Source organism: Raphanus sativus, chromosome 4 (genome assembly GCF_000801105.2).
Source record: "Raphanus sativus cultivar WK10039 chromosome 4, ASM80110v3, whole genome shotgun sequence".
NCBI lineage: Eukaryota > Viridiplantae > Streptophyta > Magnoliopsida > Brassicales > Brassicaceae > Raphanus > Raphanus sativus.
In genome coordinates this window covers 5,587,604-5,604,331 of record NC_079514.1, presented here as the reverse complement: position 1 = coordinate 5,604,331, position 16,728 = coordinate 5,587,604, and the positions used below count along the sequence as shown (strand labels likewise).

The 16,728-nt window shown below is 34.8% G+C and overlaps 2 protein-coding genes and 1 non-coding gene across 3 annotated transcripts; 1 reads left to right on the top strand and 2 right to left on the bottom strand.

Moving 5' to 3' along the window:
• Window positions 1–4,252: 4,252 nt before the first annotated feature.
• LOC108849627 (ACT domain-containing protein ACR7) lies at window positions 4,253–7,026 on the bottom strand. The gene is made up of 6 exons (XM_018623209.2): window positions 6,743–7,026; window positions 6,197–6,242; window positions 5,990–6,104; window positions 5,832–5,899; window positions 5,067–5,738; window positions 4,253–4,973 (listed from the first exon to the last, which is right to left on the bottom strand). The coding sequence occupies exons 1-6, from the start codon at window positions 6,802–6,804 to the stop codon at window positions 4,584–4,586; spliced, it is 1,353 nt and encodes a 450-aa protein (XP_018478711.1). The 5' UTR covers window positions 6,805–7,026; the 3' UTR covers window positions 4,253–4,583.
• A 6,829-nt stretch (window positions 7,027–13,855) lies between these two features.
• On the top strand, window positions 13,856–13,928 carry TRNAK-CUU (transfer RNA lysine (anticodon CUU)). Its single transcript has one exon. It is a non-coding gene; the product is annotated as a tRNA-Lys (tRNA).
• A 263-nt stretch (window positions 13,929–14,191) lies between these two features.
• LOC130510934 (protein DETOXIFICATION 56-like) lies at window positions 14,192–15,928 on the bottom strand. Its single transcript, XM_057007649.1, has one exon. The coding sequence runs from the start codon at window positions 15,742–15,744 to the stop codon at window positions 14,269–14,271; it is 1,476 nt and encodes a 491-aa protein (XP_056863629.1). The 5' UTR covers window positions 15,745–15,928; the 3' UTR covers window positions 14,192–14,268.
• Window positions 15,929–16,728: the final 800 nt, after the last annotated feature.

The following is a 16,728-nucleotide window of genomic DNA, read 5'->3' as shown; positions in this document are numbered from 1 at the left end:
GAGTTCTTTAACTGAGAAATAAATTCAAAGGAGATAAATGACAAGGAGTGTGACAAGGACCATCACAGAAGACCATTTTAACGGATATCGTATGCTAAAAAAAATCATAGACATTTACAGGACCAAGCAAAAAACTTAATATGTTTTGAAATAAGAAAATAAGTTTATATGTATAAAAAGATGATTAACATAATGGATATTTCTACTCAGTGTGTACACTTGTTTTGTATATAAACTGACAAATCTCAGGTTTGAGGAGTAAATTTTAGTTTTGTTAACATTGTTTATATTGACCTATCATGAAGCTTACTGTTTACATATTTGTTAAATAATGTTGAGTACAATTCTTTTTGGGAACAATCGAACACTACATGGATCCTTTTGTATCTAGTCTCGGGCTTCTGCACAGGTAGCGAAAGGACCTGCTCATCTCCAACGAGCTTGACCCGGACCGCAGTGATCATAGGGGTAGATGGAAGTGATGACTAACGGGATCACATACCTCCGACTAAAATTTAGTTTCTCATAAGTAATTAGCTCCAAAAAAATTAGCTCAAGATCTTAATTTTCTTTAAGAAATTAGTTTAAATTTCATGAATGTGCCTCCAACTAATCTAAAATTTATTAAAATGCCCCGATTAAAATTTATTCTAGATCCGATGCTAATCATAAACAAAGGCAATAGAGGGTTTTATTACCGGTCCCTTTTTCTTTTTTATTGTTTTAAGTTTTAGCTCAATTTGGTATTTACCAAACTAGTTTATGTCACCTTGAATAATGAGTACTAATTTTATGATAAAAGAAGAGCATTTTACTGTATATATGTTTTTTTTGCTTAAATCATTGTATATATGTTTATTGTATATTTTTCTTTGTCAACAGTATTAGTTTACTTTGTTTGTTTTTCGTTGTAATCTTTTCACAGGTTTAGGTCACATTGATATCTTTTTTTTGTAACTGAATCTAGAGTGTTTTAACAAAAATCACATCAAATTCTCTAATTCTCCTGCAATCATCTAAAAACTCATTAAAAATCAAATCAAAACACATTGATATCTACCTAACTAGTTAATGATATCTACAATTTTTTAATAGATATCTTCAATTATAAGCAATTTGTTCTAATATATACGCACACATATTTTATAATTTTCTTTGCCGACAATTATATTTTACCACTTTATGTGCTAAGAACACACATTAGTATATGATAAAATATACAAATGAAATATTTTTTCCCGGTTTGGTCTACTTTATTGTTTGAATAATTTAGAAAATGGAAGTAATCATGAAGCATAAGTATTTATAATTTATCATTTAAAACCGAATATAATGTAAATCGGGACCACAAAAGCATTGACCCTTATAGCGGTTAACACATCTAATTTGCCAAAAGCAATATGATAATTAAGAAAAATAAAGATTAGATAAGAACCAGGTATTAGTAGTATTTATTTATTTATTTGTTCTATTATAATACATTTATTTTCTTATAAAATATTCGGACGTGCCTTTCTCGGCAATTTTGTGTCTTTTCAGAAATCCACATTCTTTTCTTTTTAAGTTTTTAACAGCAAATCAAAATTAGCTAGAATGCGGACCAAGAAACAATTAAAGAATAAAATTCTGAGATAGCAAGAAGGAACCATAAGTAAAGGTTATTATTAAATTTGTATATTTGTTGCTCAAAAAAAAAATTAAATTTGTATATTTATACATATTATTTTCCAAAGAGTATAATCTGCGAAAGTCATAGGTTTGTGTTTTTATCTATTACAAGAGAAACCATTTTGTCAAAAAACTGATTTGTGCTATATTTATATCTAGTAGTACTATTATTTAGTTTTACTGTTTTAGTGCTATTTATTTAGTTTTTGAGATGAATGTTTGGTTTCTAGTTTCGACTAAGTGTGTTCTAATCTGATTGTTGAAGGCTTTAAGCCATCATTATTAAGATACTGTGACACGAAGTAAGATTAAAACTAAGATATGTTAATAGTACTTGTTATTCTAAAATAGGTTATCCTTTACGTCCAAACTCCTGACGTATCAGCAAATGGCAATATGTATAGTAATACCATGTGAATACAAGTGGTCAAGTATACTAATTATATAAAATCATAGGCGTGCGATTAAATTTTTATTAAATCATCTGTTAGAGATTTAAAATCTTATTAACCATTTCATAATTTTTGTTGACAGGATATTGTTTCTATTTTGATTTCAACTATTTTACAGTAGATATGTTAATCTAAATTTTCTTTGTTTATCAGAATGTGAATGATATTCAGTTTTGTTATTAAATATCAACTATATGTCAACAACATATCTTAGATATATAATGAAATTACATATACATATAAAAGTGTTAACAAACTATGAACTAATGACGGCTCAATGTAATTACTTTAGGCCACAGAAGCCCTATGTAGATACTACTGTTAAATTACTGTTTATCAAATAGTAAAAGTATGTTATTTATGTAATAATATCATTATTTATCAAGAACAAAACGTATAAATTATTTTTATCATACAATTGGGAACCTCTATAGTAATATGGATAACGAAACTAATACACACTAATAAATTAATTTATAATATTTGAAATGGTTTCACTGGATTTAGCCAATAAAACATTGCCTGAAATCTCTAATTTTGAAAAAAATTACATAGATAAAAATCTTCATAAGTTTCCAAATTTATCCAAAAAAAATTTGAGCTGAAATTTTTAAAAGATTATTTATAACCCTTTAGATCTTAGCGCCGGCACTGGCACTATCTTGATTACAGTTTCTAATTTCTAGTGGATCTCTCGATAGGATTCAAACCATGTAAATTAGTCATTAACGCATCGTTAAAATCTATTTCAACCCTTATATCAGTTTTACGAGTCGTTCTTTTTTACGTCTTTAACTATCTAATTTTATGTCCAGTTGCTCTTTAGACCATCATTATTGGTGTCCTCTTTTTTTTTCCCTTAACTAAGGGCTTTTTTTTGTTCGGTAGAGAGTAAGGGCTCACCCTTAAATAAGGGTTTTCTCACTCTCTTTCTTCTCGGTCTCCGCATTATTCTTCTTAAGAGCTTTGCTAAGGACTTCCCAATATTGATGCTCTTACGACTCGTTCTTTTTTTTTATCATCTATCATTTTATTTTACCACTAAATAATTTAGTGCTCTTGTCAATTATAGGAAAAAAAAACAGATTAACAGAGTTGGTGGAGTTAAAATGCGAACCCGACTTCAACCGGCGGAATTAGGAAGCATCTCAGAAGAACCGGTTAGTGGAGATTTCAGTTCAGAAGTCACGTGGTTCGCTTTTATTCGTCTATATTGCTTAGCTGTTTGCAACTTTGCATTTAAAGACACAGTAAAGTTTTCAACTTTATATTCTTGCTAGATTCTCTAAATTTCTTATTGGATTGTTTTCTCTTCTGATGAATTATAGAACGAGTACGATTTTCGCTAAATTTAAATGTTTGTTTTGACTTTTTCAGTTGTACCGCATTCTTTCCAAAAGGTAATATCATTAATTCGAACATATTTCTTTTTACTTATAATAACAGTGACATAAAGAAAAAAAACAGTGACATTTTTGAAAACTAAATACTCATCAATGTCTTTTTTTTTTTGCTAAAAAGTACTCATCAATGCCATAAACATCAAAATTTCTTTAATCTCTATGTAATGTGGTAAAAAGATGTTCTTCTCCTTATAACACGGGAAGGACTCAGAGTTAGGATTATGCATCACCATAGTTGTCATTAACATACGTGGATGTTACATCATGGAGACGCACGTCCATGGCCAATAAGTCTTACACACTGATTCTTATACAAATAATTGTTTATTGGTTTGTAAAGCTTATCTTCATCTTGAAGAAACATAGTTGTCTTTTTATAACCATGCTAAGAGATCACATGAGAACGATTCATAAACAAAACAAACTAATAAGAGCATCCCCATTAGTTCACTAATGGGGGGTTCACACAAATCCTAAAAAAAAAAATATTAAAAAAATCAAATTCTATGAACCTCTCTTCTCATAGTCTCTTCCCACTGAACTTGTATCATCACTATTTCGCGGGTCCCACGACACGTGGCGGCTCGCAGTTGGTCGATTATTATTATTATTATTATTTTTTTTTACAGAAAAAAAATCAAACAGTAAAAAAAAATAATAAGGAGATGCTCTAAGAGTACATGTAGGACCAGCTTGTCTCCTTACTTAAAACAAACCCCATAAACTAACTTGTTATTTACATAACATATTGACTTACTATTGACAAGCTAATGTTCTTAACAACCATAGGTAATATAATAAATATGTACAGATAAAAATAAATGTACCAAGATCTACCTAACATTCTTCTACAACCAATTGGTCTAACAAGAAGACCGACCACCAATATTTTAGCTAACTTCTCACCTTCTTTTTGTACATACAATAATAATACAAACCACAAACCAAATCCACTACCGGTTGACTATCTGATTCAAATACACCAATTCAACCGCGTGAGTTGTTAACAAACACGATTGAATTGGTATATATGGCTCGTTTAGTCAACCGGTTTAATGTCCTAAAAGTATGATTTGATCAAACCCAATTGGTATAGATTTCTCATTACTAGACTCCCAAGTGATACTAACACTGCCCCTCCTCCAATGCGTGCTTGGTGATCTTGCTGCTCCTCTTTCTGTTGTTCCTTCACAACTGCTTCTCGGCAACTAAGCGGGAACGGTTCTTTAACACTTAAGTCATCGATTCCAATTTTCTCTCTAATTGATTTGATTATCTCTGGATCTATAAGGTTACCATTTGCATCTGTCACATAGAACACATTCCTCGCTATACCTTCTTTAGTCGATATCTTGGCTCTAGCAATGTTTAATCCATTCTCCCTCAATACTCGTGTTACTTCTGCCAACAATCCAGGTCTATCTGTAGTGCATAGCTCCAATCTAACACCCTGCATAAAAGTAAAAATACATCAGATTCTAAACCGATTGGTTTAATTTTGGTTCAACCGGATTGAAATTGTTAATTGTTTCATAGTTCATACCTTAACCGTTCTTCTTTCAACGGCAGCTTGTAAACATTGGATCAAACGTTGTCTCTCCGGTTCTGAATTAACCGGGTTTCCATCACTATGTCTTACATAAAATTCCAAAAACGCCGTTTCTCCAACCGTTCGAATCGCGGCGTGGAACACAATGTAAGCCATGTCCGTTAACGTGCAAACCACGTCGAACAAAAGCTTCATCCGATCCTTGCACTGCAAGTTCACAACAGAGTAACCACGTTTTACAAGGTTCTGTACGGAAACAACCGGAGACGTCTCGGAATCAAACTTCTTCTCGTAGTCACGGTCCATGAACATCCTCTGATGCAACCTTCTCTCCATATGAGTGTTGCCACCATACGTAACGCATGTCCTCGTGTCGTTTTGGTAACCATCGTCTGCTTTTAACAAATTACGTAACTGCCCTTCTATCCGTTGGACACGGTCGGAATCTTCGTCGATCGCAGTCCCGGAGTTACCGTCTCTAACGTAGATCATGGAGGCAATCCTCCCGTTATGCGTCCATGCCTTAGCCTCGACAATATCACATTGAAGATCGGCTAGAACAGCGAAAACCTCGGAGAGTAAACCAACTCTATCTGTTCCGGTTAACTCTAGAGCCGTTAAACCGGTGTACCCTTCGCTTTTACAGTAATGAGACGTCTCGATCGACTGTAAATATTTTTAAAAGAGTGTTTTGAATATTTCATTTCACATAACATTCACAAAAGTAATGACATAGTTAAATGGTAACTTTAGGTTTACCTTTTCAATGTAACGGATTAGGTTCTCGTCAGTTAATTTGTTTCCATTAAGGTCGCTGACATGGAAAACTGAACAAGCAAAAATAAAAAAAAACGAATCAACTAAATTATTTTTACTTCCTTAATTAGTCTAATTAGCGTAAGATTAGGGATAATTACCATCCATATTCCATTTCCCGTCAGAGGAAATATAAGCTTTCCTAATCCAGAGATTCATATCGGTTAGAAGCTGTACAGATTCAAGCAATATTCCTGGGCTTCTTGCGCTATCGATCTAACCAAAAAAAAAACGATTAAGTTTTAAGTATTATAAATCATTTTGAAATGAAACGGAAGAGAAGAGGAAGGTAGCGTGAGGGTAAAAACCTTGACGACAGTTGAATTGGGGCAAACTCCATTGTCAATCACGACCCTACAAGTTACCAAAAAGACAGCGACCCTTTAACCTCACTCTTTTGTATGAATCAAACAACCAAAACATTACAAATTAAAAATTACCAATAATTTGACTTGTTGTTTTACTATACACTATTATTATACACTAATACATGAGGGTAAAGCGAGGAGATGACTAAGACTTCCATGCAAATTGGAGATTATTCTTTCTTCATCAATTCATCAAGAACCTTATATTCGTTTCAGCAAACTTATCATATGAAATTAAAAAATGATCAAGTGAACTTGTTGAATTGTTTAAATATAAACGTTAACAGCGAATTTAAGCTTTGAATAAATACGAGAAAAAAGAGGTAGTTTCAAAAAAAAAAAAAGAGGTTAATTCCTAGGAATAAAGATCTTGATATTTTTTTGTTTTTGTTAAAAGTCCATGATTTTTCTTCAAAGAAGATGATACTTTTGTACATAAATATTAGGTTCTATAAGAAAAAGAAGAGTAATAGAAAGAATATAAACCTGGGCATGTTCATCCGTACAACGAGCTTCTCATATTCATTAGAGCAATCAGATAACTCCATCTTTATCCTTCAGTTCTTTTTTGCTCCTTGTTGCAGAGAATAAATCCTTCAAACAATATCTCACAGCCTCACGGAGCACCCTTTTATATATCTTCTTCTTCTTCAGATGTTAGGATGAAGCTATCAATAAATAAAACAATTCATGTGTTTGCACAGCGTCGTTCTTTCTCTCTATCTAAAAACCACTCTGTCTTTCTCTCTCCTCTTATGGGGCAGAGTTACTTCCAAGTCTCTCTTAAATATTTAATAGGAGAAGAAAATAAATTGTAACAAAATATTAATAAAATATCCACGAGGCGTTACGACCGGCTCTTGAAAAATCAAAACAGACGCTGACCTGTTCCTGTTTTGGATTCCTCTAGCGGCTCCCATAGGAAAAAAATCTAAACCATTCAATTTTCAAAATTACTAATCTTCTTATTTGACTTTCCTTTCTGTCTCCTTTTCACCCATCTGGATTCTTACCCACTTTCCTTATTTATTTTCACAAACATCAGGAAAAGAAAAAAAATTACTTCCTCCGTTTCATATTAAATGTCGTTGTAGAAATTTTTTTTCGTTGCAAAATAAGTATCGTTTTAGCATTTTAATGCAAAATTTATTAACTTTATTCTGTATTTTATTTTCTATTGGTTGAAATGTATGGATAATGATATTTTTGTATGGAAAATATGCAAAATTTAATAATTTCTTAATCCGTGTGTACAACTCTAAAATGACATTTATTCAGAAACAGATGGAGTACAATGGATTATTGACAAAACATTCGGTTAAGAGATTGGTTATCAATGGTTTAATGTTGATCATAGTCAGGTTAATCTTTTATGCTATGTAAATATGTATATGTATATAATCAGAACTCTGTATTTTACTTTATACTTGAGTTGAATAATACAGTAACAAAACTTTCTTCTTTCGCTATCTTTTCTTGATCGTAATGGTATCAAAACCATTATTCTCTATTTTCGATTGATTTAAGCTTCGATCATCGTCAATCTTATTCTTTTCTTTGTTCATCTTGTCTATTTTCTTATTCGCAATTGTTTTATTCTAGAAATTTATGAGAAAATTAACTTTACACAAAGTATTTACAGAGCATAAGAATAATCCGTTATTATCAACAGTAAACCAGTGACAATCAATATCTTAACCGAATGTATTGTCAATATGGCTCGACCGTACAACCCAGTAAATGCAACACTTTGAGCTAGTTCGTCTGTCGGGATCCCCGTGGCATGTAGAAGAGTTGTGGATTTTACGCGCGTTTGTCAACGGTAAAGTTAACGACACATGATTCACGTAGCAACAAACAGCCGTTGATGATTCCGGTTCGTGCGGAAAGTTAGTTGTCTTCCCGCCAAATATACGGTAATTAGCAGATGTTTAATAGGTTATTTATATTTTCATTGTACTTATTAACAGAAATGTTTTTTGCACAAAAAAATTGACAGTTTAATTTCAACCTGTGAGATTTTTGTCTTGTTAGTTTCAAGAAATAATTTTTTTTCTTCTTGTTATCCAACTGCACTTGTGACTTGTTAGAAACCAAAAATTTAAGGGGTGGCGTAAAGTTATGTTACCGGTACATATATTAATATTTACACGTTCAAGAAATTATAAAAATTATAGAGATAGCCAAATAATTAAAATTGTTGGCATTATACATTTGGTTAGTTATCTTTTTATAATAACAACATTAGTATTAGGAATTTTGAAAATTAGAAGATAAGAGAAAAGAAAAGTTGTCGGTATGTTTTATTAAATTAAAAATAAAACCGTGTTGAAAACTATAGAAAAATGGTGTGAAAAATAGAGTCATGTGTCCACGGTAAGAAGAAATGGCTGGCTTAAGACTAGTCGTAGGCGCGTCAAAGCAGATGTTGGTCCCACATGTACCTATCGACATGCGAACGACTTTGGTCGGCATGGCTGGTTTATTTGTTCATTTTTAAAGAAGATACACAACATACTCATAAAATCTTCACCGTCTCAAATGTAACCATAAATGATAGTGGATCGTAACCGTTGTTCTGTTACCCACTAAATACTTTTCACTATTTATATGAAAGTATAGTAACGGAAATGTGATTTATCTAGGCAATATAAAATATCTAAAGAAATGTTTGAGAGGTTTAAAGTGTCATGTGTAATATAATGAACGTTCGAGACTTATTAAATGGGGAAGACATGATTCGTGTCTGCTTGAGTGCTTTGTAGACTTGTAGTTGTAGCAGGTAGCAACGATGTGTTTCTTTTCGTCTTTTTATGGAGTCACACCTGTTTTTGATTATTTTATACGTAATGTTACATTTATCTACACTTGAATCCGAGATGGGAGATGCGTTCTTCAAAGACTTTAAGAGTGTGATTATTGTCACAGTTCTAAAGAAAAAGATGATATTTAGGCGACGGACGGCATAGATGCATAGTTGAGGCCTTCGACTAAAGAGACTTTCTGTGACAACCCGTCCCGTGGAACACCTGCCCATGGACCTCAGGCTCACAGCGCTGCAGCGCACCGACCCCAACCCCTCCATTATGAGATCTCACTATCTCCATAATTAGGTTGTTGGTGAGACTCGAACCCAGGTCCTCACCCTTTAACAGCATTCCCACAGGACAAGCTGTCACCAATTGATCTGCTTGTAACGCCCCGACCCGCCCACGGCTAATGGGCCATCCACGCCCGCTCTCTCGGCCCGTGGGCCCCATCCCATCCGACGGTCGGTCGTTAATTTTCCAAGGCTTGAAATCATCATTTACTGACCCTGCAAGCACCACATGACCTTTCCCCGTGCTTTGGCCTCACTCACACGGTATCACGAATCACTTCCCGATAGGTCACCCATCCTTTCACTACTCCAGCCCAAGCACGCTTAACTCTGGAGTTCTAAACAGATGTGTGACAGGAAAAGGTAAGTCAACTTTGGTGACATAGGTAGCCAAATCAATTCTCTTAAGCCTTTCCGTATATCACAACTCGGGATGTTACAATTCACCCCCTCTCAAAGAACGCAACGTCCTCGTCGTTGCCCCCACGACAGGTCTCAAGACGCCTCTCAGGTCAGAACTGAGACGGCTAACCAGCTCTGATACCACTTGTAACGCCCCGACCCGCCCACGGCTAATGGGCCACCCACGCCCGCTCTCTCGGCCCGTGGGCCCCATCCCATCCGACGGTCGGTCGTTAATTTTCCAAGGCTTGAAATCATCGTTTACTGACCCTGCAAGCACCACATGACCTTTCCCCGTGCTTTGGCCTCACTCACACGGTATCACGAATCACTTCCCGATAGGTCACCCATCCTTTCACTACTCCAGCCCAAGCACGCTTAACTCTGGAGTTCTAAACAGATGTGTGACAGGAAAAGGTAAGTCAACTTTGGTGACATAGGTAGCCAAATCAATTCTCTTAAGCCTTTCCGTATATCACAACTCGGGATGTTACACTTTCAATATGTAAACCACATGCCGAGTTTTTCAAACCAAGAGGTATAAACTATTATTGGATCAATTTGTTTTGATGATATTTTGTTTCTTAAGATAAAAAAATACCGCATCGTCGAGTAACTTGTGTGATATCTTGATGTTTTGAAGTGTCAGAAGATTATAGCCGTAGATCTCGGCTAAGTTAGATCTTAAAGAATCATAGAACAAGAGAGAGGATTAAGATTTGGTCAAAGACAGAACACGTGGTCAAAGCATGCAACAGTTGTCAGTGTCACTTCTCAATGGTCAGAATTACAGGATTAATAAAATAAACCAATGATATGATTCCAAATTTTCTTGTTTATATAGATAGTTCCATTCACATTTGGTACTAATGGGATGACTAATTTATTTAAAATGTAAGCCGGAATTAAGAAGAGTATATGAATATAAAAGTAGAAATTGTCAAAGATATTTCGAAGAGAAGAGTGTGGCGTGGGACTATAACTTGGCTTGTAATTTCAGACATTTGAACCGGCCATTTTTTATAATCCAATTCTCTTAAATATTTGACACACACATTTAGAAGATAGTGACATCTTCTAATTGCTTGTATCACTATAAAGTATATACACTACCTCCATTTCAAATTAATCCATGTTTTAGATTTTTCATACTTATTAATAAAACATATTACATGTATAGTTTTTGTGATTAACATTTTTCCATAACTTCTAACTAATCAAAATTTAGTAAATATAATTAATTTTCTTGAAATTTATAATTTTTCATTATTATCTATTAAAATTGTATTGAAAAGGTAAAAAATACATCTTTTTGACACAATTTTTTTCTACAAAATGGATTAATTTGAAATGGATGGAGTATATGTTGTATATTACAACTGTAGCCAACATTTATATAAAAAGAACTCATAAAAGTAATTCTTCGGACAAGATGAACTTTTATAGTTTTGAATTTGAACCTTAGATTTGATTATTACAGCGACAACTAACTGCCTGATCACGATCATATACCAAGATAATGAGTTTAGTCGTTGTATTTTTATCCAAACATTATAGTTTGTTAAAATTTTAGATGGTTGCAACAACTACCTGTAGTTTAAAATATAAATTGGATTTCGCTTTTGTAACTAGTTCATTTTATGAGGAAATAAATTATTAGTTGTTCTAAAGCAGAGGTGATGGGTCTCGGGTGTAAAATTTCCAGTAGGCGGCATGCGCGGCTTTGGCTGAGCCCTTGGTGAGTCCGAGAATGCTCGATGCTACAAAGTCGACGGTGTACCGCCGTTTAAGCTTTGGCGGAGTCGCCGAGAGTAGACAAGATTAGGGTTTGCGACAGCTGGTCCGCTTCTGGACAGTGTCGGTGGGTTTGGGTAGGCTTGAGGCCCAAACTGTTTGTTTGCTAGTGGGTTTAGGGATTGGGCCGCGGGCCTCCCTTTTGTATGTTATCTGGGCTTGGCCCGTTTATATATTAATTAACTTTGACGGAAAAAAAAAAAACTAGTTACATCACAAGATAACTCATGAGGTATCACAAGAGATGTTAATTACCTAAACCACTTAATCCTTTTCTTGCATAAATCAACTAGTCTATCTCGTTTCATCATGTATGTGTAAGTACATGTATTGTATGTGTAATATTTCATATGTGATGTGTAACAGTCTGTTTACCATTTCCATTGGCAAGTAACATTTCCCAAATAGAAAACAAATTATAACCGAAAAGTACAAGGTAAAAAAAAAGAAAAAAAAGTACAAGGTATACACATGGATTATACAACCCCACTTGATCGACTTAGTCATGAAATTTGAAACAGTTTCAACTCTGAGAAGCAAAATTAAGAGAACCGTCCCCAAAACATTAATGCAACAGATTCCACAAACTAATTAAATAAAATGGCAACAAACTTAGATTCAAATATGTTTCATTTATATCTTAAGAAGGAGCCTAATCTCAAAAGTCAAAACCGACTTTTGACATATCGCAGAACGGCAGAAGAATGGTATTATCAGCAAATGCATTTGTGTAACTAAAACTCAACGTTATTAATAATCAATAAACGTTGACAAAAGCTTTATAAAAGTAATACTAACTCTGAGTGACCTGAGTGCGTGTCTACTGATATCGGATCTATACAACGATAAACGTGGGGCGTACATGTAAAACGATGACAAATTCACCGGTAGACACTAGTATTATTATTTTATAAAAATCCAACCTCAGTTAATGTTGAGCTTTCAAACCCACTCATATATTGAGATCTGATTGCCCACCCTCACACTCTCTCTCGGATATGTGTTTCCGATTCACATGGCACTCACAAGACACAATCAATGTTTTTAGGTTCTTTGTCTACCAAAACACCAATAACCAAATGGTTGTATCATGCTGTATTGGTAAGTGTATTTATTTTTCGTTTGGTAAAATGTCATTTTTTTTTAATTCGCAATCAACGAAAACGTTTACATTTTGAAATTGTTCTGTTGAAGCTAGAAGTTAATATATACACTCTTGGTTAATATATTAGCTTTCATTAGGTACATTCTTAGCAAATATAATATTTTCAGTTATCTAAAGTAACTGTTTCAAATTTGTTGAAACGTCATTTTATTACCTAATGGCTTGGCCAAGAGATTAGTTCTTTAAAATTAGATATAAAATTTAAGCTTCATTTCTTTTCATAATCAAGAATTCGTTTTTTTTTCTTTTCAAGAACTGATTGAAAGCTTCTTGGGACAGAAAACAAGAGAAAACATATCATTCTACTGGAATCCTTTCATTAACGAGTTAAATAAAAGAGGCCTGGTAAGGTTTTCCACGAGCCCTGTAAATGAAATAAATAATGGGCTTTCAAATTGGTAGAAAGCCCAAGTTTATATGAATAAAAAGTCAGCTAGTATTAAACGATAGCGTTTCGGTGTTCTTGATCATTGGGATATTCGTTTTTCTTCTCCTCTGATATCCATACAAAAGTGAAGTAGGCAAAACTAAAAAAAAAAAAGAAAAAAAAGGGCAGATCAGTCTCTTGACGAGATAATTTTATACTCAGTCTCTGATTCACGTATCCATGGTTGATCCCTCAATTGTTCTCTCTAATTCTTAGCCATTGCAGCAGAAGCTAATGTGCGCACGCAGGTACGCACAGATCAACCATCAATCCATGAAACTATCGTCGTATCTAAAGAGGTTACCATCTTTCTCCAATAATCATATACATGCAACTTTTTGTTTGAAGGTGACGAGATCTGTGATTAATATACACATAATGAATTGAAAATTCAAATTAGTGAGTGGGAACAGTTGTTGACAATGCTTTATAGATAGACATCTAATGCTGTTAGTATATGCTTTACAGGGTGTGTGAAGGTTTGCGTAAAGGGCACTTTGATTCTTTATCTGTAAATAAAACCAGGTTTGACGTATCACTTTAATCCTTACTTTGTATAGCTTGTTCTTGTCTTTTAGTGAAATTTAGGTTACTCATTTCAGTGCTGGAATCATTCAGAACCTTTTTTAGAATTATACCACTGGGAAAGCCATCGTTATTTTTTATTACTAACAAAACACTATAAATATTTATGTCAAACAACAATCGAAAGCCCGTCTAGCTCAGTTGGTAGAGCGCAAGGCTCTTAACCTTGTGGTCGTGGGTTCGAGCCCCACGGTGGGCGCTTTCTTTTTTTTCTCTCTACTCGAAATAATTTTTGTTTCTTCTTCTTTCAAATGAAATCTTGTCCTTGCAGTTGCTCAAATATTCAATTAGTAATCTCTTTCCTTATTTAAGTTTCACATTTTCTGCATAATGTACAGACAATCTCTGCTTTACCCGCTTTATACTGCATGATAAGGAGTTTCTGCATAATATACAAATACAAGAGACTCCTTATCTTAATAACTTTTAAACTTCTAAGGAAAAGTCTACTACTAATGAAGCTACTTCTCTTTATGAGTGTCTTTGACCTTATTATTTCTTAAGACATCAAGATACTTGTTAACATGTATTTTGAGAGATCATATCTTGTTTTGACTCTGTTCTCCCTCAGTGTTACAAGCTAGAATCTGTGCTTTACCCGCCTCTTTCTCCCAATCAATCCTTGCAATAAAGATGAGCAACGTCGAGAAACAAACAGATGCTCCAACCAAAAACCCTACCAAGAACCCTACAAGACCTAGTTTACCTTTGAACGCCAAACTCACCCCTAACGGCAAAGCCAACAGGTAAAACCCACCGAGATTCGCATACATCCCAAGCAACGGCTTTGCCGTTCCACGAACAATCTCTCCACATACCAACAAAGGGAAGTTTATAACCTCAACAACCGCCATTATCAGCATCAGCTTCTTCACACCGTTTATGATCATCAAGTCATTGCGAGCGTACAAAGAACCCCATACACCTCTACACGCTATCATCACCAAAGCTCCTACGCATCCCGAAACAACACCCACACCGAGGGTAGTATAAGCTGCTCTACAAGCTCCTTTTGGATTATTCCCGCCGAGCTCGTTAGACACTCGTGTGGCCACGCACGTCCCCAAGGAAAGCATCACGGCGTAAAGCAAGTAGTCGAAGTTGAGAATTATGACCAAGGTGGAAACAGACTCCTCAGGGTTTTGTAACCTCCCGGCTAATATGACCAAGATCTCGTAGCACCACCACTCGAGGCAGACGGTGAGACAGCACGGTCCACTAAGTTTGATCAGGTTAAGCCATTCTTGACCACGTTGGTCTAACAACCCGTCTTGTCTCCATTTGTTATCTTTCAACCCCTCAGCGACTACCACGTATCCCGTTAGAAGAACCACGACGATAAGATCGGTGATCCAAACCGCCATTGCAACTCCTTGGACTCCCTTAGCCCTAGAGAGGAATATGTTTATGGGGATGTGAAGAGAAGTGGCTGCAGCTGTGGTGTACATGATGGGGAGAGTAACGCCTTGTGAGCTTAGATAAGCCTTGAGGGGACAAAGCAAAGAGAGAACATGTAGATCAGGAAGGAGGTAGAGAAGGTATCTCTTGGCTATGAAGGATATGTCTTCTTTTTGACCTAAACCGATGAGGATCTTGTCAACGTTGAGCCACAAGAGAGAAATAGGGATCGAGATCAGGAGGAGCAAGAGCACAGCCATCATGAGGGTTTTGTGGAGAAGTTTAAAGTTCTTGGCTCCGAAAGCCTGGCCACAGATGGGTTCCATTGCAGCGGAGATTCCGTATAGAACCGCAAAACCAGTAGCGTTTGCAAAGGAAAACCCTAATGAGCCACCGGCTAGGTTATGTTTGCCTTGACGGGCAAGAAACACAGATGTACTTGTTATCTTACCAAGCCACAAGAAGTTCATAGCCACCAATGGTAAACCAATTCTCATTTGTACCTTGAGCTCATGAGAAATGCTCTGCATCAAGGTCTTTGAACAACACCCTTCAGAGACTTTCAATCCATCAGAGGCTTCTAGATGAAAAGTCTCTAATTTCGATGTCTCTGACATTTGTGTGTAGAAGAAGAGGATGATTTTGAGAAAGGGAAGTTGATAAGTGAAACAATAAAAGGAAAAGAACTTTGAGAAGTTGCTTGTTTATTAGTTGATAAGATCAAGAAATTTGTAGGTGGCCAATGGCTTTTATGTTTTCGTGTAGGACTGTAAATTGTAAATTAAAAGCATGGTTTGCGTGAGAGGTTGCATTTTCTGGAGAAAGTTATTGTAACGCTCAAGAAGAAAAGGTGGAACAATTTGGTGGGTTTCTACTTCTTAGTGCACTGATGATGATGAAACCACATCAGTCACATTTGCAATATTTTTTTTTGTTTCGCCTATTTTTTAATATTTAAAAATGCTCAGCTAATATTATATTTATATATCATATTCTTGTAGATTTTCTAAACTTGATTCCAGATTTTGTTTTAACTGCTATGAAAAATTCCATGATGGTCAAAAGTATAACTAAACTGCACGGATCAAGGCCCCGAGCAATACTGACCAAACTGATAGTTGATCAGTTCCATCTCTTCTTTGTAGCGATTAGAAACTATACTTTTTATGAGATAAATAATAAAATTCAAAGACAAGAAAAGAGAGGACATGCGACCTTAGCTTTTTATTTTTCTTTATAGAAAAGCAAGAAATAATTGCAATAAGGCATATAATTGTGTGATAAAAAACATCATGAATTTAATATACAAACTCTTTTTATGGATCACTGGATGTTTTACCTTTTGTTTTGGTGCTTCTCAAAAGAGGTTCCGTCTAAATTCTAAAAGAACTAAAAGAGAAAAAATAAAGGGTTCAGAAAAATAAAGGGAAATTGCATTGCATACACATAGCAACACAAAAAAAAAAGTTTATAACCATAACAACTTCTTGGTTATGATATTGTTTGTATAATATGTATAAAGACAAAAAATACCCTTCATTCTACTATTTCAATTTCACTCTCACTTCCATCGTTCATCACTTCATCTTGTTCTTCTGAAA

Bases quoted from the DNA above. Each gene is read 5' to 3' on its own strand.
- LOC130510934 (XM_057007649.1), bottom strand. From the start codon at position 15,744: ATGTCAGAGACATCGAAATTAGAGACTTTTCATCTAGAAGCCTCTGAT.
- LOC108849627 (XM_018623209.2), bottom strand. From the start codon at position 6,804: ATGGAGTTATCTGATTGCTCTAATGAATATGAGAAGCTCGTTGTACGG. The intron at 6,105-6,196 runs GTTTTTACCCTC...TTTTTTGGTTAG, and splicing joins CCAATTCAACTGTCGTCAAG to ATCGATAGCGCAAGAAGCCC. The intron at 5,900-5,989 runs GTAATTATCCCT...TTGCTTGTTCAG, and splicing joins CGGGAAATGGAATATGGATG to TTTTCCATGTCAGCGACCTT.